The 21,110-nt window shown below is 47.3% G+C and overlaps 4 protein-coding genes and 1 pseudogene across 4 annotated transcripts; 3 read left to right on the top strand and 2 right to left on the bottom strand.

Moving 5' to 3' along the window:
* Nucleotides 1-289: 289 nt before the first annotated feature.
* LOC136513341 (PLASMODESMATA CALLOSE-BINDING PROTEIN 3-like) lies at nt 290-3,244 on the bottom strand. The gene is made up of 3 exons (XM_066507336.1): nt 3,061-3,244; nt 2,463-2,736; nt 290-950 (listed from the first exon to the last, which is right to left on the bottom strand). Exons 1-3 carry the CDS (start codon nt 3,110-3,112, stop codon nt 587-589), a joined length of 690 nt encoding a protein of 229 aa, XP_066363433.1. The 5' UTR covers nt 3,113-3,244; the 3' UTR covers nt 290-586.
* A 2,703-nt stretch (nt 3,245-5,947) lies between these two features.
* On the top strand, nt 5,948-8,920 carry LOC136513267 (uncharacterized). Its single transcript, XM_066507260.1, has 7 exons — nt 5,948-6,098; nt 6,213-6,295; nt 6,408-6,480; nt 7,532-7,583; nt 7,667-7,736; nt 7,925-8,037; nt 8,173-8,920. Exons 2-6 carry the CDS (start codon nt 6,224-6,226, stop codon nt 8,006-8,008), a joined length of 351 nt encoding a protein of 116 aa, XP_066363357.1. The 5' UTR covers nt 5,948-6,098; nt 6,213-6,223; the 3' UTR covers nt 8,009-8,037; nt 8,173-8,920.
* A 1,177-nt stretch (nt 8,921-10,097) lies between these two features.
* Nucleotides 10,098-11,854, top strand: LOC136513791 (uncharacterized). The gene is made up of 2 exons (XM_066507761.1): nt 10,098-11,079; nt 11,162-11,854. The coding sequence occupies exons 1-2, from the start codon at nt 10,243-10,245 to the stop codon at nt 11,543-11,545; spliced, it is 1,221 nt and encodes a 406-aa protein (XP_066363858.1). The 5' UTR covers nt 10,098-10,242; the 3' UTR covers nt 11,546-11,854.
* A 2,149-nt stretch (nt 11,855-14,003) lies between these two features.
* Nucleotides 14,004-14,530, top strand: LOC136510107 (uncharacterized; annotated as a pseudogene).
* Nucleotides 14,531-16,993: 2,463 nt separating this feature from the next.
* On the bottom strand, nt 16,994-19,997 carry LOC136512553 (uncharacterized). The gene is made up of 6 exons (XM_066506525.1): nt 19,705-19,997; nt 19,426-19,575; nt 19,084-19,342; nt 18,791-19,009; nt 18,129-18,271; nt 16,994-17,474 (listed from the first exon to the last, which is right to left on the bottom strand). Exons 1-6 carry the CDS (start codon nt 19,951-19,953, stop codon nt 17,175-17,177), a joined length of 1,320 nt encoding a protein of 439 aa, XP_066362622.1. The 5' UTR covers nt 19,954-19,997; the 3' UTR covers nt 16,994-17,174.
* Nucleotides 19,998-21,110: the final 1,113 nt, after the last annotated feature.

The following is a 21,110-nucleotide window of genomic DNA, read 5'->3' as shown; positions in this document are numbered from 1 at the left end:
CCCTAGCAGGCCGGCGCCCACGGATCGACCTGGAATCATAGATCGGCGGCGTCGTCCTATTTTACCCAGCGCCAGCACGCGCCCTCCAGATTTTGCAACGTGCGAGGCAATGAACGGCGCCGCATCATGCCGGGCATGTGACCCGACTGCACAAAGTCCAAACGTGCAGTGGCAACATGAGACGCACTAGGAATGCATGGAAAGCGGCCGCCACCAAACACTAGCATAGTTAGTAAGCACAGCCTAACCGAAGGAGGCACATACAGGTACAGGAAGGAACAAAACAAAAGAGGACTGAAGAAACACGTTCGACGACACGTATGTCCGGAACTACCTAGATCTCTACCAGTACAAAGCACCACACATGGCGGCCACCACTAGCACGAGCAAGGAGAGAGAGGGAAGAGGTCAGTTGAATAGCAATAAACCCCGTACTACCACTACACTGACGGCTGATCGATCAAAACCCAGCAGGCACGCACGCACGCCAGACAGCGACCAGAGCCACCGCCGAGGCGGAATCCACTGCCCACCCCGTTTGGGCGTGTCGTGCCCGCCCACCAGCCCAGTTGGCACCGCGTCCCGCCTAGCGGAGGAGAGGTGCGGCGGCGGCGACGAGGGCAAGGGCGGACACCACGTGGAGCCCGGCGGCGCGCGGCGCGGTGGCGTCGTTGTAGTCGGTGCTGCCTGCTCCTGACGGGCCGTACGCGCCCGTGCCGCCGAACGGTGGGCTCAGGGTGTTCCCGGGGGTCGTGATCCCCGTGCCGGTACCGGTGCCGGTGCCAGCGCCAGCTCCAGTGCTAGTCCCCGTCCCAGCGCCCATGCCCGTGCCTGCTCCGGTTCCAGCGCCTGTCCCGGCGCCAGTGCCCGCGCCAGCGCCCATGCCACCGCCAGTGCCAGCTCCAGCCCCGCCGGTGCCCATGCCAGCGCCGCCGCCGGTGCCTGCGCTGCTGCAGGAAGGAGAATCAACAATGGCAAGACACGTTAGTCCGACGAGAGAACCGCGAGTAAACGCGATTTGCTGGGGAAAAGAATCTGGGGAGACAACGCTATCGTGCACCGAAAAATCTGGGGATATCCATTTGCTTTAGCTGCAAAAAAAGCTCTTTGGGTTTGATGAACCGCGGCTGGCCGGCTGCCATTGGTCCAGCAGGTTCAGTGTACTTTGGCTAACGCGGCCGCCGTCCCCGGAAGGGACCCCGGCGCGGTCCGCCGCTTTGGCTTTGAAAAGGCATTCAGGCTGTTCGCTTGTCAACCCAGCAACACTGTTTTTCTCTCATAATAAACTAGCACTAGCCAGCCTAAATCAGCCTAGAAACCAACCAGCGCACAGGCAGCTCGGACCAGAGGATCCACTTCAGACGCCCTTTATTTTCACATGGCCAGGAACTGTACGCGGGACGACGGCCAGCAACGATACCGATGCAGCTAGCAACTACTGCAGCTAGAGCTAAAGATTTTTTTCCCCCTTCGGATTTGGCATTGGGGGGGGGGGGGGGCATGCTTGCAAGTTGGTGTATGGTACACTCTAGTGCTTTGGGTACCGGACTATGACTTTATGTCAGACAAAGCTTTGTCAGACCCGTTTAGTTCCACCCAAAAGCCAAAAATTTTTACATAGTAACCGTCACATCGAATCTTACGGCAACATGCATAGAGTACTAATATAAACGAAAAAAAACTAATTACACGTTAGTCGAGATCGTAGACGAATCTTTAAGCCTAATATTCATAATGACATTTTACCAAATAAAACGAAATACTAATAGCCAAAAAAAAAAAAAATCGAACTAAAACCCCTCAAACCTGTCATCGATACTGTGCACGGCCATGTACAGTTCGGTCCACGATTAAACAATATTTACGACGAAAATGCTACTATTCATTAGTTTGAAATTTTTTTGCAATCTAAACATGGCCTAAAAGAGCCCTAAGAGCAAGGCTAATAATTCAACCGGCTTGATGGCTATAAGTTCCTTGCAGTCTTCTCTTAGCCCACTCATATAGTAATTGACTCTTTATAGTTAATACATGGCTCACTTATCTCTCTCACATATTTTCTTAGTTTTTATGTCCAAACCGGCTGTAAGCTTACAGTCCGCTTCTCCTCTCTCTCCTCCTCTTCTTCTCCACCTCAGCATTTAGTGCTCTAATACGATTTAACAATGCCAAATGACCTGACAGTGACACTTGTCGATGGCAGTAACCAGTAAGTACCCCAAATATACCGCATCGTGCTTAAGATACTCGACTTCCCAGATTCCAAAACTCTAATCAGCAGTAGCAAATACTCCGCATCGTGCTTAAGATACTCGACTTCCCAGATTCCAACTATACACTACTCTAATCAGCAGTAGCAAATACTGTACGTAATACTGAAGTCCCAAATCTGAAGAAGGAAATACAGTAGTACACTAGCTACATATCAATGGAAGATGGATTCGGCGAGGTTGGTGGTTTACCTGGGGCCGGAGGCGAACTTGCAGGTGCCGGAGCTGGGGTCGCTGCCGGTGAGGGTGGCGACGCCGTTGAAGTCGCAGGTGGCGCCCATGCCGCTCCGCATCTGGTAGTAGCTGTTGCAGATGTAGGAGCAGACGGCCACCTTGTTGCCGTTGCCGTAGCACGGCCCGCCCTGCTTGCTGGAGGCGCAGTCAGCCCCCTTGCTGCAGGCGTAGTCGATCGCCGCCTGCAATCCCTGGTCGGGCACGCCCGTCTTGCACACGCAGAACGCCGCATCTGAGCAGAAGAGAGGAGCCGTTAGTTCAAATCTGGTCACTCATGTAAGAAACCACTGACCGTTTCTTGTTCTTCAGCTGGATAACTACGCACAAAGATTGGGGAAACGAAAAAAAAAAGATTTCCTGCCCACGCGACAAGGAGTAGACACATTCGACAAGGAGGAGGAGGGTTGGTCATAGCTCAAGGCACAAGAGCGACAGATTTCAAGAAGCAGCTGACTAGGGGAGTAAAGGCAAACAAAAGAGGGGCAGAAACAAAAAAGAGCGATAGATTTCACACAACGCTAAGCGCAGAGCAGCGTGCAGATCCGGAGCTTATTACCTGAGCCTGTGAACATGGCCAGCAGCAGCAGGAGAAGCAGGGGAGCCGCCATGGCTGCAAGAGGTCTCGAGCTCTCTGGACTCGTGAACGCTGGGAAGAGAGTGTGCGCGCGATGGGGACAGCTCGGTGTGGGGACTGGGGAGTGGTGTGGTGTGCAGTGTCGTCAAGCCCTCCGAGCCGTCCTCCCTACTTTTATGGACGAAAGCACCGACCACACGCTGAAGCGGCGCTTGATTTTCCCCCAATTGCCATTTTCTTTTTGCTGCTGCGAGCGAACACCGTCGCGTGGCCGGGTGCGCCCTTTGGGGGAGGAGCCCGCCGTGTCCGGACGCCAACGGCTCGATTTCGCTCTCTCTGGCCGTCTGGCGTCGCTGTGGGGTAAAGCCAGGGCGGTGAGTCATCGTCGTCTGTTCTCTTTCGCTGTGCGTGTGTCAGCCAAAGCGAGAGAGGGGTGTGGTGCGTGCACGGTGGCACGGTGCACGCGGAGCGCCGCTCTGGGGCTGCGCTGTCCGGCTTTGGCATGGCATGGCATGGGAGCCGATGCGGGCCTGTGTTTTGGGGCTGCCTTTACGTCCTGCACCGTCCCACGCAGACGCAGGCAGGAGTTGCAACGTTCGGATGCTGATTGTACTCCGAGGTTTTCTTTATTGGGGGCATAACTTGCCTCTTTTGCAGTAAGGTGGGTTTTAGGAGTGAAACTTTTTTTCTTATAGAAATATTTTTTTGTCGTTCTATATTGTCACGGCAAAGATCTACTGTGGTAGGTGGGTGTATTATCGTACCGTATATTCTTTGGTGCTGCTAGGGTGACATGACACTGTAATTTGATTGTTTGTTGAATGTTTATGCATCGTCATCCACTGCGTGTTACTCCCTCCGTTTCTTTTTTATCCATACGTATTAAGATTTGGAAAAAGGTTTTAGAAGTATATTATGATCATCTGTTACTCATAATATACCATCAACGGTTTTTAAATCAGTTTGTATTCAAAACTTCTATAACCTCCTCACTAATTTTTTTTTACCTTTCTACAAAATACATTAGCGACATTAGAGAGTTGCTTCATCAGAGGAGAAAGAGCATGTTTGGGTCCACACTAGATTGTAAAAAGTTGTTTGTGGCTTGTGAATTTGTAATGTATAAATGAGAAGTTAGACGCATTTAGATGAACTAGAGATTATAATAGGCAAAAAAACTTGTACAAACTACTCAATTTTTAAAAAGTTGAATTGTAAAAGTTGAAAAACTTAGCTTTTGCCAGTTAAAAACTAGAAGCTAAAACAAATAGCCCAACCAAAACTGGAAGTTAAAAAAGCGTGATGCCAGGAGCTTTCTAGGTTTAGAGAAGCTAAAAAATTATTATAAAAGTGAATAGCAAAAAAAAAAAAAACAGGCATGGACAAAAAAGGCAAAAAAAAACTTTTAAACCAAAACTTTTATTAAAAGATGCAACTCAAACAAACACATGCCCTTATGCTATTTGACTTACAAGTTTATCATGGAATTCGGCTTCAATATAGTAGCACCCAAACAAAACCTCAATGATATCATGGAAGTCCTGTGGCATGGGCGTCCCAAACTTATGTTTTGTACAATATATGGATGGAGTATATGTCTCCACACAGATATAGCCATAGGTTCTTCGTGTGCTTGGACCTCGACGACGATTTCAAGGTTTCTTACAACTACCTTTCGTACCTTATTTTTCATAAGCATAATGTATCGTCTTGAAATCTACTTGTTCACCTAAGACTTGCACTTTTCGTGGGATGGTTCTATCATCAAGTTCATCAACATTATTTTCTGTCTTTCAATCTTATATTTTCTCACCAATTAAAGTTGAACAAAATTATTTAACGTGCTAATAAAATTTAAACAGTGGTAGATTTACATTTAATATGCCGTTGTTTAGTACATTTTGGTCGTGGTAAATGATTTTTGACGTAATATGATTTTACATCGTTGTCTAATGTAATTTTAGCGAGTCGCTTAACACAACATAGATATGGCGAAACTTGTACACACTGACTAGATATGAATGCATCGTACATAAGAAATCAAATATGTAACTACATAAATTCAAATGCATCACTATGTGCAATGGCACGTGGGGGAGCTCTATATTACTTAGGCGAAGAGCCTAACGTGTAAAGATAACATGCCTTATAGATTGCAAGGATATTTTCCCTTTTTTATGCCACCATGAAGATGGCTTTGCTGATTCATCTTCCCTCCTTTGGCCCTTGATTGCCTACTCTATCTTGAAGTTTGTCCTCTTTGTTGTTTTGATGGGTGCCTTACATGCCGCTAGCTGTCGGCACCTTCTATGTAGCTCATCTTCCATACCCTTCGAGATGGATATGTTGAATTATTGAACTCGAACACTGAACTCATGTTCAACCCTCATTTAGCGCTCTATCTCGCAATGTTGATCCATCGTCATATAGTATTAGTCTTTGTTTTCCACCTTAATCGCATGTCCTTTAGGCCAGTAGTGCATTTGGATTCCTTGCTTCCATGCCTTGAAACCTGTGACAGCAAGATTTGGCTGCTGTTGTGGGAGAAGCCAAAACAACTCGCCAGGCTAGACGGCCATCTTGGTGCTCATGCCAGTAGGACGAGGCGAGGCTAGGTGAGACCGCACCCTCAAATGTTGACAGGGCCCTTACATCACTTGACACGATTATAATGTATTTGCCGCCTAAAAATAGGTGACTTTACGATACTGCCGTTCAATTTGGGGTATAAGTCTGGATTTAAAAAAATCTGTTTTGTAAAATATATATTTGAGACGAGAAAATGAAAGAATATATAAAAGATTAAAAAAAACTCTAATGTTGTGACGGGTTGGGCTTTAACAAGCAAATAGAAAAAAGTTATCTCAGCCCAACCGTCCACCACGGGTCCAAGGCCCCACCTCCCTCGTTCCCCACCCGTCTCCCTCCTCGCGTTCCTCTCGTGCGTACGCCGCCGCCGCCGCCCTACGCCAGGTGCCGAGGCCCTCGCCGATCTCTTAGCCGCGAAGAGTGCCCACCAGGTATTCCGCCCCTTCTCTTCCCTGTCTGCTGTGCGAAACCGAGTTCCCAAACTCTAACCTCAAGCTCTTTGGCTACTTGATGGCTACATGTTTACGCACATGTCCCTTTACTAGATCCGCCCCTGATGGACAACGTCGAGTCTGCCCCTGACTCGCCGGCGCAGGCGCCGCTGTCATCCGCCTCTTCTCTCCCCAAGGTCCCTTTCTCCTTTCTCCTCCTCCTCTATCTCTCAAGGAAGGAGGGCGTGTTATACTGTTATCAATATCATCGTGACTGATCTTCAATGTTGTAATGTTGGTATATGTTAGGAGCAATCGCAGGTGGAGTTGGAGCTGAGGCTGCTTCAGGCTCTCGAGTTCTACCCTCCATCAAAACTCAAAGGTTTCGCCATAGTGTTTCTTTTTGTTTGTTGGCCCTTGGGGCTTGGCATAAATTGTCGTCAATTATGTAAACACCTATGCTAATGACACTAATTCACTAACGGGGAAATATGTCAACATTGAATGAGCTATCTGAGTACCATATGCATGCTTGTCATATAACAAAAGGTTGGCTTCCATGTCCAAAAAAAATGTGTGATTGCACTTTGAAAGAAACAATGTATTCACCCTCATTGGAATAAATGATTGGTATATTTGCAAAATATTTTGATGTGCAAAGGATGTAATTTCTGTTGTTAAGGTTCAGCTAAAGCTTGTTGAGTGATGTACAAGGTGGGATTATAGTATTGCAGAATTGAAGGTGGGTTTGTGCCCCTCACACTATAAGTTACAGGGCTCCAATGTCATGCTGCTGCACTATCAGAAAAACTAGAAAACCATGCAATTTCCATTCCGTTGTTCTTTCAAAGAATTTAACTGAAACCAACCTGGCTTTCAATGCTCAGTTAATCATCTGAGGTTGCCGTCCATCACTTCCATGATGGAGTATGCCATTATAAATAATTTGCAAGGCATTTTCAAAGAGCATCTGAGTCTGTCTGTTGATAAAAATAGCATGTGCTGCATTGGCAAGTGATAGGTCTGACTACCTGTTTTACTAAGTTGTTTTGATCGGGCGCTTCACAATAGAATTCAAATTTTTTTTTATAAAAAAAGTCACACTTAGATAGAAAACAACATAAAAGTGGTATAGAGCGATTGGAGTGACAATAATTATATTGTACTTCTAGTTTAAACTAAACAGAAGTGGTTATACATATATATGATGAATGACTGAATGAGCATAAGAAGTTGAGGAAAAAAATATTAAAATAAAAAATAAATAAAATGGATTATCTACAAAAAATTAACTGGTTTCTGTCTCCCATCTAGGATTTAGGAATTCTAGCAAATAATGTTTTGTGAACCCTGTTTCCAGCAACTTAAACAAAGTTCTAAAGAATGCATTTCCTTGTTTCGCACATGTTGTAATTCTGGTGTACTTGTTTTAGGCATTCATCGGCACTTTGTTCTCTATGGCCTCATGGAATATTTGCGAAAAAGGTAGCCACATATGAAAATTTCAACTTCGAACACTACAGTGAAAATATGTGGAATCTGGTCTGACCATATGTTATACGTTACAGCCTTGACCGACAATTCTCTTCTGATGAAGTTTTACAACTCTTGGACCGCTTCTTTAACCTAGAAATGCTGGTATCTGGAAACCCATATCTGAATTACTTTGTTATATTCCCTTTTTGTTTTTGTCTTATATTTGTGTGGACATTTGGATTAGATTAAATCTATATCTGCATAAATTTACCACAATTTCACATTAGTATGGAAATTCTACAGTTGGGACGCAACTCACAAGTTTTACTTATGATGATTAATAAATGAAGAAACCAGAGGATGATGAAAAGGACAACTTCAGTCCGGGGGAAGAATTTTCCTTGCCAGAGAGTTTTCTCAACAAGGAAGAATAATAGCAAGTAACTTGGTAATGACGTAGGAGGTAAGCACATGCACTACAGCTTCTAAGTCATGGAATCATGCCAGCGTTTTTTTTCTCCCGGTGTTGTCTTGTTGGTGTTGTGTTGTCTTCTGACATTACGTGCAAACATGATGATAAGCTGGTCGCATCTTGCAGGTACTTTGGGCGTCCTCTGGATGAGAGATCAGAACGCTGGTTCTTAGTGATTCACACTTTTTCTAGTAGCATTGTCGTCCAGAACATAGGTTGCGAGGAGACACTGAACACTGAAGTAAAGAAACACATTTCCTAAGCTGTGGTTGTGTAACTGTGTTTACTGACTGTACAGCTTTTGTTCACTAGTAGTGTAATCGATTAAATTGTGCGGTTGCCTGGAGGGTGATTGGGTGAACAAAAAGCAAGGAGGGGCGATTACAAAAGCTACTGCTGTTTTACCTATCAAACTTCTCTGATCATGACTATAGGCGCAGTCCTATAAAGCATCCATGAGGATTATAGGCTATCAAAATTACCGCTGTCCTACCATATTGCCCTAGTAGTCGCTGAAAGTCACGCCTTAATACTTCACTTATTGTGTCACGACATTTTGTAATACAAACTTTAATAGAGAGTCCCCAGTGGCTACCTAGAAGCTAGTTGACTAGGGTTACTGCACAATGCAAATTTATTAGAGTAAGTATAATAAGATGATGTAAGTAGGATGTAGCAAGTGTCACATTAGATTTGCGTTTGTTCGGGTGGAGGAGAGAAGAGAGAAAAGAGAAGCGGTAGTTTATGTACAGGTACATGGTTTAAGAAACTCTGTAAGGTGGATCAAGTATTAATGTGTAAGGGTGGGCTATTTGTATTAGTAGCGATGCTCTTAGGGCGTCCCAGTGATACATATTCGTTTGCCTATGGCTTGTCGTAAATGATCGTAAATTTCCAGCCGAAAATAGTATTTTTCTCTCACACAAACCAGTCAGCAATACTTCTTTACGAACCAGCAACTATCGATTTCGTTAGCTTAGCTGGAAGTGAGAGTGAAAAGAAATATTTTCTTATTTCCTTCCTCCCCACCTGCAGAGCGTTGCCGTAAATCTGTTCTCGCAATTCCTTGATCCTAGCGAAATCGTCTGCTGATTATCTCGTCGCTAGAGAGATGTTTTTTTCATTGTTTCATATTTTCACGTCGGACGAAGCTGACGACGGACGCCCTTAGAGCGTCTCTAGTGGCTGGATAGTATCTAGGTGACTAGGATAGTAGGATTGATAGTAGGATTGCTACACATGTGGCAGTTGGCATAATAAAGTGGAGGACACTGTAAGCTGATAAGTACTAACGCAGGCAGTGTCAACACTTAACGTAGAACTGAAGTAGTTTTTGTTTTACAGAACTGAAAGAAAGCATATGTTTTTTTACAGAACTGAAAGAAAGCATATGTGACATTGTAGTTGATACTCTGAAATTTGAATCCCTTGCTAGATGTCGATAGATTTCGGGAGATGGTTTCTACGGCTGATAAGCCAACTAAAACTGATTTATTGAGAGAGAAAAATAGTGTCCATAACTGATAAGCCAGACGGGTGAGTTCACGCCAACAGGGCTGCACTTTGAACCGCACAGATTTCCAGCTTCCTTTCCCATTCGTCGTACTCGACTACTCGTATCTCTCTGGTTGGGAACTTGGCACCGGTACAGCACTAGTCGTACGCCGTCTGTTTTGCTGGTGCACGATGAACTTTCAGGTTTCCGAATTCTGAGTTCTGAGCTCTGACCGAAGGCGAAGGGCCAGCCGAGCTTCGTGAGTTTCCGTTGAGAGCGGCACGGCACGACACGCAACTCCCCGAGAAGGCCAAAACAGCCATGGCCGGCCCATAGAAAATCCACAGGCCATGGCCGGGCCGGCGGTTCCTCCCAACCTCCACTTCCCAAGTGAAAGTCCACGGGCTCGCATTCGGAGCAATCGACAGCAGATAATAAACCCCGCGCCGGACGTCAGGACGCCCCACCAGTCAGCGAGCGAAAACCCGCGGCGGCACGAGCGCACCCACGGTGTGCCCGTTGGGCGCTTGCTTGCCGGCCTGGACAGGCTGCAGCGGGCGGCACATGGGCTCCGTTCCAAAGCGCATCTCCTTTCCCCTGCCTCTCCCACTCCCGATGTGAATGTGAGTCAGTGACACCCTCTCCGCCGCCGCCGATCCCGGCCCCGGCCCGCCGAGAAACCCCCGCCGGATCACGCGCCAATGCCCCGTCACGCCCACCACGACCCGGCCCCGCCCGCCTGCTGCTCCTGCTGCTGCGGATGCGCGGGCGCGGCGCCGTGCTACTACCCGGCACCCGCGCCGGCCCCGCCCTGCTCCGCCGCGTCCGACCAACTCCTCCACGCCATTGCCGCCCACCTCCTCCTCAGCACCCCGGCGCCTGCTCAGCCGCAGCCCCAGCCGCCGCCGCCGCCTCCCGCCGCGCACCACGCGATGAATCCCTATCCGTATCCGTATCCGCACCCCCAGCAGTACCAGTACCAGTACCAGTACCAGCAGCAGGAAGCCAAGCCCCATGCCTACACCCATCCACCGCCGCCGCAGCAGCTGAAGCCCAATCCATCCGGCGACCACGGCCACCTCCTGCTCCACTCGCTCCTGCGTCGGGTGGCCGCGATAGAATCCGCCCTTCCCCGCTGCTTCGCCGCCCCTGCTCCCGCGCGCCGACCGCCCCACCCGAACTCTCGCCCGCGCCGCGCGGCCCGCTACCAGGAGGAGGAGGAGCAAGAGGTGGAGGAGGGAGACGAGTCGGAACCGGAATCGCCGCCCTCGCCTCCTCTGCCGCGGCCGCGGCGACCGGCGCGCACGGGGCCGCCGCCCTCCGCGGCGAGTGACCGCGCGGCGCGGACGATCCAGGCCCACTTACGCCGCTTCCTGGCGCGGCGCTCCCGGACGCTGCGCCAGCTCAAGGAGCTCGCCGTGCTCCGGTCAAAGGCCGCGGCGATCCGGGGGTCGCTCTCCGGCCGCCGCGGGGGCGCCGACCCCGCCGCCGTCTCAGAGGCGGCCATGGGCCTCCTCCTCCGGCTCGACGCTATCCAGGTGATGGAACCCTTGCCATGAACTCGTTCACTTCGGTCCGTATGCCACGGTGTGCTGGGTTTTGAATTGGGTTTTGGATCAGGGAGGGGACCCGATGATCCGGGAGGGCAAGCGCGCGGTGAGCCGGGAGCTCACCCGGATCTTGGAGTTCGTTGACAAGGTGCTGATCAAAGAGCAGCAGCAGATGGTGATGGCCGACGAGTACCATGACGGCTGCAATGCTGCATTGGTGGCAGGTCGCCCGACTGTGAGCAAGAAGGTGAGTTTCTCCGGTAATGGTCAGGTTCACACGATCAATGAAAAGACAGAGAATGGAAATGAAGTTGATCAGGTCTCTGAAGGCTCCAGCTCTGCTGAGTTTGATGAGGTGAAGCCTAGCAAGAGAAGTGCCTATGTTAAGCCTGGGCTTGCAGCACCAATGCCTGTGCACATGGAGTCGAGGCCGGTTGCGGGTGAAAGAAGATAACTTGTCATCGGCATCATGTGATGCCATTAAGGTTTATAATCTTGTGGTTCATCATCTCGCTGCTACATTTCCACTGCTGTTTCCCACTGATGCTTCATGAGGGATTTTTTTTTCTCAAATTGTAGAGTATGTACAACTGTGGACTCTAGAACTAGGGCAGTTGTATGCTCAGACGACCTCTCTGTTAATTGCATTTTGTTGCAGAATTGTACTACTGTACTAGTACCAGCTTTAGAACTGAGAGTTGTAGCTTGGATCATTTTGTTCAACTGAAACGTTTAGGATCTTGGATAATCCCATATTTCTTGTCTGCCATGCTCAGTATGATCGTTGATCGATGAGTCACAAAGCTACCATATTCTGATTGTACCCTTGCTGGCTGAAGATTTCTCCTGAACTGATGTTGCCTCGTGTTCTTTGGCCAAGTCACGCTGATATAGTAATTTGGATCTGTGCAGTTTGTTTGCATTTATGAATTGTTGCTTATGACAAATGACATGTGATTTCTATAGTCTAGCTGTTTCTTCAGAAGTTGAGGCATGTTAATTTGTTACTCCTTCCGTTTCAAATTATAAGACGTTTTGACTTTTCTAGATACGTAAATTTTGTATACTTAGATATACAATATGTTAGATACATAGTAAAAGCAATGTATCTAGAAAAGCCATAACATCTTATAATTTAGAACAGATGGAGTATGTTTGAAATATTCAGTTGTCACGGTTTCTTTTCTACCTTCCTTGATTATATATAAAATGTAATTAAGCTGTCACGTATCCTCTTGCCCTATTCTTTTGAAATTTGAGGGTTTCTTTGTGTTGTCATGCACCTACAATGATATCATTAGACCCTTAATTTCATGGTCATCAATACACCAAAACTCAGTTAGGGGTCTTGATGCTTTTTCACTAGCTTTTTCCTTTTTCTCTAAAATCTACTCAGGTCATTTTTTGAAACAAGCTAGGCCAATTTTTGAAGTGTTTTCGTATTTTCACCCATTCATCGTTGTTTTGGCTTCCACACTTTTCTAGCCTCCACCTAAGGTCGGTATGCGTGTTGTGACTACGTTATCTTGGGAAGAGTTATAATAAAGGCTCATGTTCATCTTTGACATAGAGCCAACATATCACTTGTCTCATCCAGGAGAAAATTTGAGTCTTCCATTTACCTCTTATATGTCACCTTTTTTTTATCCTTCACATCTAATTGATAAGCAGACATGCCCAACTAAAAGTGTGCCAAATTGTTTGAATATTCTTTTCTCATGCCACTAATAAATGGTTCATTTAAGCATGTTATTCTTCTCCCCTTTTTACCGTCATAATTTCACGTATTCACCTAAATACTAAAGTATGACCATATCAAACTATATACAGCGTACTTTCGTCATTTCTAGTAGGGTGTTAGGATTTGAAACAAAAATCATTGAAGGTATAATTCCGATTACCGATGTATCTTGTACTTTCTCATTTCTAGTAGGGTGTTAGGATTTGAAACAAAAACCATCGGAGGTAGAACCGATCACCGATGTATCTTACTCCTTTTGTTTTGTTTGTTCCAAATTATGCAACGTTTTGACATTTCTAGATGTATAACTTTTGTCATGCACTTAGATATACACTATGTCTAGATACATATTAAAAACAATATATTTAGAAAACATCTTATAATTTAGAACAGAGATAGTACAATATAACATCATTTTTCTAAAATTCAGTCTCATAAGAATGACTATTTGGAATATGCACCACTTAACCAGTTTAGGGTGAAAATCTTCTCTCGCACACTCTAATTTTAGTTAACGTCAACTTATGTTGGATGTACATTTGACTTTACTACTATTACAGTGTTTATGTTGGTGTAATTTCTAGGTAGAATTTAGTGTAACTTATTTTTAGGTGGGGGGAAGGAATATTCACTACATTCTTTCTTATTGCTAGAAATAGAATTTTTTATGAGCAAAAAATATATTAGAGGGTGAAAGATATGGAGAACGAATTCTATTCAAATGACTTTCCAAATGATAATTTAGAGAGTGAGATTAAAAGTCTCTTAGAGATGGTCTTACAAACACCTTTAATCTTGGTGTGCAACTCTTCTTAATTCTAAAACAACTGAACTATTTTGTATAGCATGCTTATAAAATTCAGATGTAGGAATGATCTTTTTCACTGTATGATATAACAAAACTGTTTGTAAAAGAGGTAGATGATTCAATGATGACATTAAGGGTATGTTTTACTCAAAATCAGAGTTACGACAAAAGCAAAAAAAAAAAACATTATTTTTCATTTCTTTAATACTCCATATCTTTTCAATTTTAGCGTTATTATTGTTTTTCACTTTTCTCCCAGCTCCTCATGCGCCTCGTGCCACAGCTTTTAAAGCCCACCGCCCTCCTAATTTCGCTCTCACGTCCCTCTGTCTGCCAGTGCCTCTCCCCTCCCAAATCCCAGTCCCCCTGTCTCCCTCGCGCGTCCTCGTCCTCCTCTCCAAGAACCAGAGCAAGAAACGGACGGGCCACCCGACCGATCAGGCGCGCGCGGCCGCAGCAGCCATGGGGCTGTCTTGGTGCCGGGGCCTTCGCCTCCTCTTCGTGGCGTCCCTGCTCGTCCTCTCCGCCGCGGCGCTGCAGCAGCAGCCCTCGCCACGCGCGGGGAGCCGGCCCTCCTCCGCCCGAGCCGTCCGCCGCCGCCGACCGCGCTCCTCGCCCGCATGTGCGACCCTCGCGGCGGCGCACCCGGCGCCGCCCTCCTGGTGCCACACACTGCACCTCAGGCGCCGCGTCGGGGCCGCGGGGCACCGCCACCACCAGCACCAGCACCACCGGCCCGTGCCGCTGCCGCCTCCGGGCCGCGACGGCGGCGGCGGGGAGGAGATCGACGTGCGCTACGGCGTCGCCAAGCGGCTCGTGCCTACGGGGCCGAACCCGCTGCACAACTGAGGAGCACGCGCGCCGCGCGGCCACGACGAAGGACGACGACGACGCGGCGGCGGTCAGTTCCAACACCGTTTCTTGGACGCCGAGCTCCTCGCGCGATGTAAGCACCGCTCGTCGGCCTCTCTTGTTCCTGCTTTCCGGCCGGCACGCGCCGCGACGGCCGACGCCGACGCCACGCCTCCGGAAAGGACTTACAATGGAGGACCGATCGACGCCTGGGCGTGCCGCGTGCATGGACAATAAACAGAGATACTAGTAGAGTAGATACGTGTGCCATGTATAGGCTCGTGCTTCGTCTTTCCTTCCGATTCTTGACTTCTTGGCTTTTTCCCATTGCTCTGTTCCTTGCTGCTGGGGTCCCCTGTAGTTGCAGCCTTCTTGGCTTCCATTGTTCACTAGTAGAAAAACTGAAAGTTCCTTTTTCTCGCGGTAACGCCCCGCAGAACTTTGTCCGTTTCGCTCGCTCAATGTCACTCTCGGCTTCTCGCCCCCGGCCGCCGGCTCCGGCGAAATGAGAGTCCAGACACGCCATCTTTTTCGGTTCAGGTAGTCTTTAGTTCCCAAAATTTTGCAAAAGTTTTTCAAGATTTTCCGTCATATCGAATCTTTGACGCATGTATGAAACATTAAATATAAATAAAAATAAAACTAATTACACAGTTTAGACGAAATTCACGAAACGAATCATTTAAGCCTAATTAGACTATAATTAGACACTAATTATCAAATAACAACGAAATTACTACAGTGCCATTTCTCCAAAAATTTCGCCTAAGGGCCTCAGTTTGGATTCTTTGCAGAGCTCGGGGGCTGCAGATGAGGTCATGCGCGCGTTATACTCCTCGCTGTGGTCGGCGTCGGCGTCGGCGTTGCGGGGTAGGGCAGCGCCGCAAGTAAATGCGCTCTGGTTCTTCCTGTGACTGCAAAAGGAGGATGCCGAAATTAGGGTGCGTTTAGATCAAAAAATTTAGATTTTGGCTCACTGTAGCATTTCGTTTATATTTGGTAATTAGTGTCTAATTATGGACTAATTAGGTTTAAAAGTTTCGTCTCGCGATTTCTCGACCAACTGTGTAATTAGTTTTTTTTTTCGTCTACATTTAGTACTCCATGCATGTGCCGTAAGATTCGATGTGACAGTTACTATGCAAAATTTTTTTGGCAACTAAGCGGGGCCTTAATGGCGCGCTCCACGGGCTCGCCTTCCGCATTGATGCTGCCGTGGCAATTAGCATCGACGACGGCACGACGCGCCTTCTTCGTGCTCAGTGAGTCACAGCCTCAGCGCAGCGGGCAGCGAACACAAATGCACGGTCTTGGCGCGGTAACTTTCCACGACTTCTGGTCGGGGCTATCATAACGAACATTTAACTGCCGGTGCCTGACGACGGCGTCAGTACTAGGGCCTTATTTAGGGTGCGTTTAGATCTAAAAAATTTTGGATTTGGCTCACTATAGCATTTTGTTTGTATTTGATAATTAGTGTCTAATTATAGACTAATTAGGTTCAAAAGTTTCGTCTCGCGATTTCTCGACCAACTGTGTAATTAGTTTTTTTTTCCGTCTACATTTAGTACTCCATGCATGTGCCGCAAGATTCGATGTGACAGTTACTATGCAAAAATTTTTGGCAACTGAACGGGCCCTTAGTTCCCTTCAAAGTTCCAAGTTTTTTCACTCTCTCCATCACATCAATTTTGAACGCTTGCATGGAGCATTAAATGTAGGTAAAAAAATAACTAATTGCACAATTTAGTTGGAAATCACGAGATGAATCTTTTGAGCTTAATTGGTCCACGATTGGACAATATTTACCAAATAAAACAAAAGTGCTACTATTCATCGGGTTGAAATTTTCTTCAATCTAAACAAAGCCTAGGAGTAAACTCTGATGAGTCCAGAGTTGCAACTGACAGCGACAGGCTGACACCTGACAGCACTGCACCGTCTTCGTCGCCAATGAGAAATCTCCCCGGTCCCCGCCGCACTCCGCGCGCCTGACAGACTTGCCCCCCTCCCGGCGCAACGGCCGCGGTGAATCGGGGGGACGTGCGGCGGCGCTGCGCGAGCGGAGATCGACGGACCTCGCAACGAAACCCGCGAGGCGCTCGGCTGGTTTCAAGACGTCCGTGCAATAGAAACTTCCGTCGGTGTCAGGTAATAATAATAAGCGACGCAGCAAGCGTTTCGACCTGTGAAGTGTGAGCTGCGATGCGTGTGGTCATAATGAGCTTGCTGTTCGACGCCCTGCCGCGTGAAAAGAAACCTTGGCGTGCGCCTGCTCGTGGAGGCAGTCCTGCAGCAATAACTGAAACAGAGCAGTCTGCAATGCCTGGATCGGGCCGAGAAGTAACTCCTTGCCGATGGCCCGTGCGTAGATAGCGCCCCTAGTCTTGTGCATTCTGCAGCCTGAATTATGAGCAACACCGAATTCACCATCCCGTGGTAAGCGGACACTTCAAACATGGCAAAACATACCTACTCCGGTATGCTCCAAGCAGGTAAATTCCATATGCTGTAAAACCTGGCTTTCTATTGAAGGCAAGAAGACATATGTACTCTCCTAGATTGTAGCCTAATGCACCATGCTTGCCCACTAACCACATAAAAATTCGACAGTGTCACCATGCTTCAAGCATGCACTGCAGCAACTATCCCTACAAATAAACCATGCACATCCACCGGGCGTCACCTCTTCCTCCCAGAGACGGTTTTCTTGACAGCGCCAACAGAGACCAAGAACTCGTCCAGAGACGAGAGTGTCTTCATGTCGTCCGGAGGGAAGTAGCTAGCTGCCTTCCCCATGAAGGAGGCGAAGAGCAGTGAGAGACCGGGCGCCCTGGCAGTGCGCTCGGGGAGGAACTCGTCGAGGAAGGCAAAGGCGGCCAGAAAGTCTGACCGGCTCGCGTTGATCGGGGCTGCAAAGTGGCAAGGGATTATCCGTCGGAATCGCCAGTCCGCCGCAATCCTGTCAACCCAGTCCCTCACCTGTCGATCGAAGCAGATGATCTTGATTAGTTTGAACAGAATACTGTTACGTAGTACTAGCTGTAGTGTTGACATTGCCACATTGCCTTATCTAGGGCAACGAAGGAGAACTAGTGATCCAGTATAGATCAAATACAGACATATTAGAAATGGTTGTATTGTAAACTTTTTAAGTGTGGATTGGATGTAAATATCAGAAAAGACAGAAAGACTGCAGGTGGGGTCATTCCACAACTATCTGAAACATTCAGTTCTGTAAATCAGAAGATCACATGATAAAGAAATGTTATATCTAACAATAATCTGAATAAGGAAGATATAATATTCATCATTATTATTTTTGTTACTGAAAAGATTAACAGCCACCATAGAATTGAAAGATGGATGCTACTAAGCTAAACGGTTTGTGTTGGTGGCGTGTAATAACAAAATGACGATTTGACACCAAATAATAATACGCAGGTCTACTTCAAGACAGTGAAATCATAATGCATCTATGGTCCTTTTTTCTCTTCAAAATGACTATGATCCCTTACACTACCTCTCTAAACAACAAGAAAATGTGTCTATGAGATTGTGACAGGAGTAACATCCAGTAAGGCATCAATAGAACGATGTGTGATGCTAGATTTTCCAACTGTCACAAGAACTTACCTTCTCCGGAACTTTGCTGAAAACAAGTGTCTTGACAATTGGTGAGACAATCAATTTTTGCGACATTTGAGCAAAACTTGCATTTGGCTCAAGCAGATTTGACGGACCAAGAAATAGTATTTGAAGCACCATTCTCTCCCACCCTATTGAAAATAACCAAGGAATCAGTCAGTATTGATGTGGACATGTGGTACATAACCTTGTACTATTGAAGATAGCAACATACTGTAATTTTTCCACAAAACTGACCTTTGACCTGAAAATTAAATATCTAAAGAATACTCATTTCCGTTGTCTACCAACTCAGAACAATACATAGAAAACATAGCATAATCGCTAATCAGTAGTCTAAACATCTGGGACATGATTTCACAGAAACTTCAGACTTCAGAGATAACGAAAATTACCAAGGTAGGACAAACATTTTGTAGTAAAGTTCTTATTCAGTCTCATAAAGAAACAATCAATTGCAAATTTGACCTGTCTACACATGATAGTTCATTGACAATGAATGAAACTATTCTCGAACGGGGCGTGGTACGTTCAAATGTAAGAATTACAGTTAGCAAACTTCATCTGTTTTGTCTTCTTGTATTGCAATGTAGTGACAAACTGGTAACCACTGTACCAAAAAAAAAGGTTTGACTGTAGTTAGTAGTTACCTTTCTGACGGTTTAGCTTATTGTCAACAACTGGTTCGTCGGGAACCTCCTTCCCTTTGCTCAATAGCTTCACTGCCAGTCCATTCTTTGCAGATGCCAACAGAGATTCTTTGCTGATACACTCCGGTGGCTGTTGAGGAACAAAGATGACAGCATCGGTCACCAGTAGTGTCCTTGAAGGCTTATGGTAGAACGCCACCTCCACATATGGCCCAATCCCTGAAAGCAAAGTGACATTCAGACTCCTATGCAGCAATGCACGAAACAATGCTGAACATCTGCAGGGACAATACCAACTTCCGGTGAGCTGAGCACCTTCTGCTCGATTTCGGCGGCCCAGGGCGTGGCGTCATCCTCATCTTTGAGAGGCTTGGCCCGGAAGATCCCGAAGAACTCGAGCGGCAGGTTGATTGGCCAGCTCCACTGCCTGGGCGCCACCCATATCTGAGCCTTGGGGAACTTCCGGGAGAAGGGCCCGACGAAGATTTTGTGCTCGTACGCGAAGGTCGGCAGCACGATGTGCTCCACCGGCGCGTCCAGCTCCTTGAGCAGCTGCAACCAATTGCATCAGCATGAGCAGAACTCGCTGGAAGAAGAAACAAGAGGTGGTATATGGGGCCGGGCAGGGTGCGTGCCTGGATGCACTCCTTGGTGGGCGCGATGGGCGCGTGCACCCAGAGCCCGCCGGACTTGAGCTTGATGACGGTCATGCGGATGTTGGTGGAGACGCTGCTGAAGCCCAGCGCCTGCTCCTGCTCGAACAGCCATATGCTGCCCTTCACCGCCTGGTCCAATCATTCGTCCCACCCCAACGGCCGGCGCACACCAACGCGAGAAACAGTGAGGAAATTTCCCTTCCAGTCGTCGACGGCGAGCAAAAGGAGAGGCGGCATGCGGGCGGACGAGAAGGTTACCTCGGTGCGGATGGTGCGGCGGTTGAGGAACGGGCCGAGCGGGAAGGGGAACCCGGTGAAGTTGAAGTAGAACCGCCCGGACCCGCTGGTCTCCGCCTCCACCCCGGCCGAGGCCGAGACGGCGAGCCGCGGCCTGCGGGAACGGGTTGAGGGCGGCGGAGCGCTGACGTGGTGGGGCGCGAGCGCCCCGCGCTGCGCCAAGCGGAGCGGCCGCGGGGTGTAACTGGAGGCAACGGCTGCTGCTGCCATTGCTGTTCCGGTTTCGAGGCTTGCGGCTGGGGAAATTTCGGGCCACCCGGCGGTTAGTAGCGCGCCGGATTTGCAGGCCAGGTGGAACTGATGGCTGGATGGGTCGCCACGTGGAGGCGGCGGGTGGCTGGGAAAGTGGCAAGCGCTGCTGGCCGCCGTGGACCGTAGAGAGTGGAGTGGGAGACGAGCACGCAACGGAACGGATGCTCTGTAGTCTGTGAGCTCCGTTCTTAGTGCCCGTCCCGGTCGGACGGCCGTACTCGACGCACACGCAATGCGTTGCAACAGGCCCGACCAGCCTGCACGATAGTTTTTATTTTAAACTATGGTTTTGTTGGGATGTTATCGGATTTTATGATTAGAGTGAAACTAGATTGATGTCAATCCTACTACATCTAAAAAGGCCTAAGTGATTTTGCTTAATATAAATTTTGTTACCCACTTTAAAACCAACCATCAAAATATGCATGAGAATATCAACTGAAAATATAAATGGGTAGATGATGCGAGGATACATGCTCATACAAAATTTGAAGACGACTAAGATTTTATATAAAGAGAAACCAAAAAAAGTTATTGGGTCGGGTGCACTGTTTACGTACATTCTGTACTGTTCACTAGTACATATCCCTTACATTTCAAGACAGATAATAGATTAGTTGTGTTGGGAACTAATGTGATTGCAATTCATTGAGAAACCTACTAGGGCCTTGTTTAGATTGCAAATTTTTGCAATCTGGACATTGTAGCACGTTTCATTTGTATTTGACAAACTTTGTCCGATTATGGACTAACTAGGCTCAAAAGATTCATCTCGTGATTTACAACCAAACTGTGCAATTAGTTATTTTTTACCTACATTTAATGCTCCATGCATGCGTCCAAAAATTAATGTGATGGAGAGAGAGTGAAAAAACTTAGAATTTGGAGGTGATCTAAACAAGGCCTAGTTAGGAGCTAAGCTGCGAAGTTACACGTTGAGCTTGTCTGGTGCCAATGCACCACGATAAGAAAAAAAATTCCAGTAACTAAATAAACTTTCACCTTGTTTTTCTACCAAATTATATATATCCTCTTAGCAGTCCACCGCCATAAATTTAGAGTTGGCTTCGCCCCTACTACCAGTTACACTCAAACATGGTCGTGATGATATGCAA

This window comes from Miscanthus floridulus, chromosome 16 (assembly GCF_019320115.1).
Source record: "Miscanthus floridulus cultivar M001 chromosome 16, ASM1932011v1, whole genome shotgun sequence".
In the NCBI taxonomy this organism is placed as follows: Eukaryota; Viridiplantae; Streptophyta; class Magnoliopsida; order Poales; family Poaceae; genus Miscanthus; species Miscanthus floridulus.
This window is presented reverse-complemented; position numbering and strand designations above follow the sequence as displayed.

What these genes read in the sequence shown, in the direction of transcription:
- LOC136513341 (XM_066507336.1), bottom strand. Translation starts at nt 3,112, where the DNA reads ATGGCGGCTCCCCTGCTTCTCCTGCTGCTGCTGGCCATGTTCACAGGC. An exon ending in GGCCATGTTCACAGGCTCAG is followed by an intron (nt 2,737 to 3,060) that starts GTAATAAGCTCC and finishes TCTTCTGCTCAG; the next exon opens with ATGCGGCGTTCTGCGTGTGC. An exon ending in AAGTTCGCCTCCGGCCCCAG is followed by an intron (nt 951 to 2,462) that starts GTAAACCACCAA and finishes TCCTTCCTGCAG; the next exon opens with CAGCGCAGGCACCGGCGGCG.
- LOC136513267 (XM_066507260.1), top strand. Translation starts at nt 6,224, where the DNA reads ATGGACAACGTCGAGTCTGCCCCTGACTCGCCGGCGCAGGCGCCGCTG. An exon ending in CCGCCTCTTCTCTCCCCAAG is followed by an intron (nt 6,296 to 6,407) that starts GTCCCTTTCTCC and finishes GGTATATGTTAG; the next exon opens with GAGCAATCGCAGGTGGAGTT. An exon ending in ATGGAATATTTGCGAAAAAG is followed by an intron (nt 7,584 to 7,666) that starts GTAGCCACATAT and finishes TATACGTTACAG; the next exon opens with CCTTGACCGACAATTCTCTT.
- LOC136513791 (XM_066507761.1), top strand. Translation starts at nt 10,243, where the DNA reads ATGCCCCGTCACGCCCACCACGACCCGGCCCCGCCCGCCTGCTGCTCC. An exon ending in TCCGGCTCGACGCTATCCAG is followed by an intron (nt 11,080 to 11,161) that starts GTGATGGAACCC and finishes GTTTTGGATCAG; the next exon opens with GGAGGGGACCCGATGATCCG.
- LOC136512553 (XM_066506525.1), bottom strand. Translation starts at nt 19,953, where the DNA reads ATGGCAGCAGCAGCCGTTGCCTCCAGTTACACCCCGCGGCCGCTCCGC. An exon ending in CCACCAAGGAGTGCATCCAG is followed by an intron (nt 19,343 to 19,425) that starts GCACGCACCCTG and finishes AATTGGTTGCAG; the next exon opens with CTGCTCAAGGAGCTGGACGC. An exon ending in TCAGCAAAGTTCCGGAGAAG is followed by an intron (nt 17,475 to 18,128) that starts GTAAGTTCTTGT and finishes TTCGATCGACAG; the next exon opens with GTGAGGGACTGGGTTGACAG.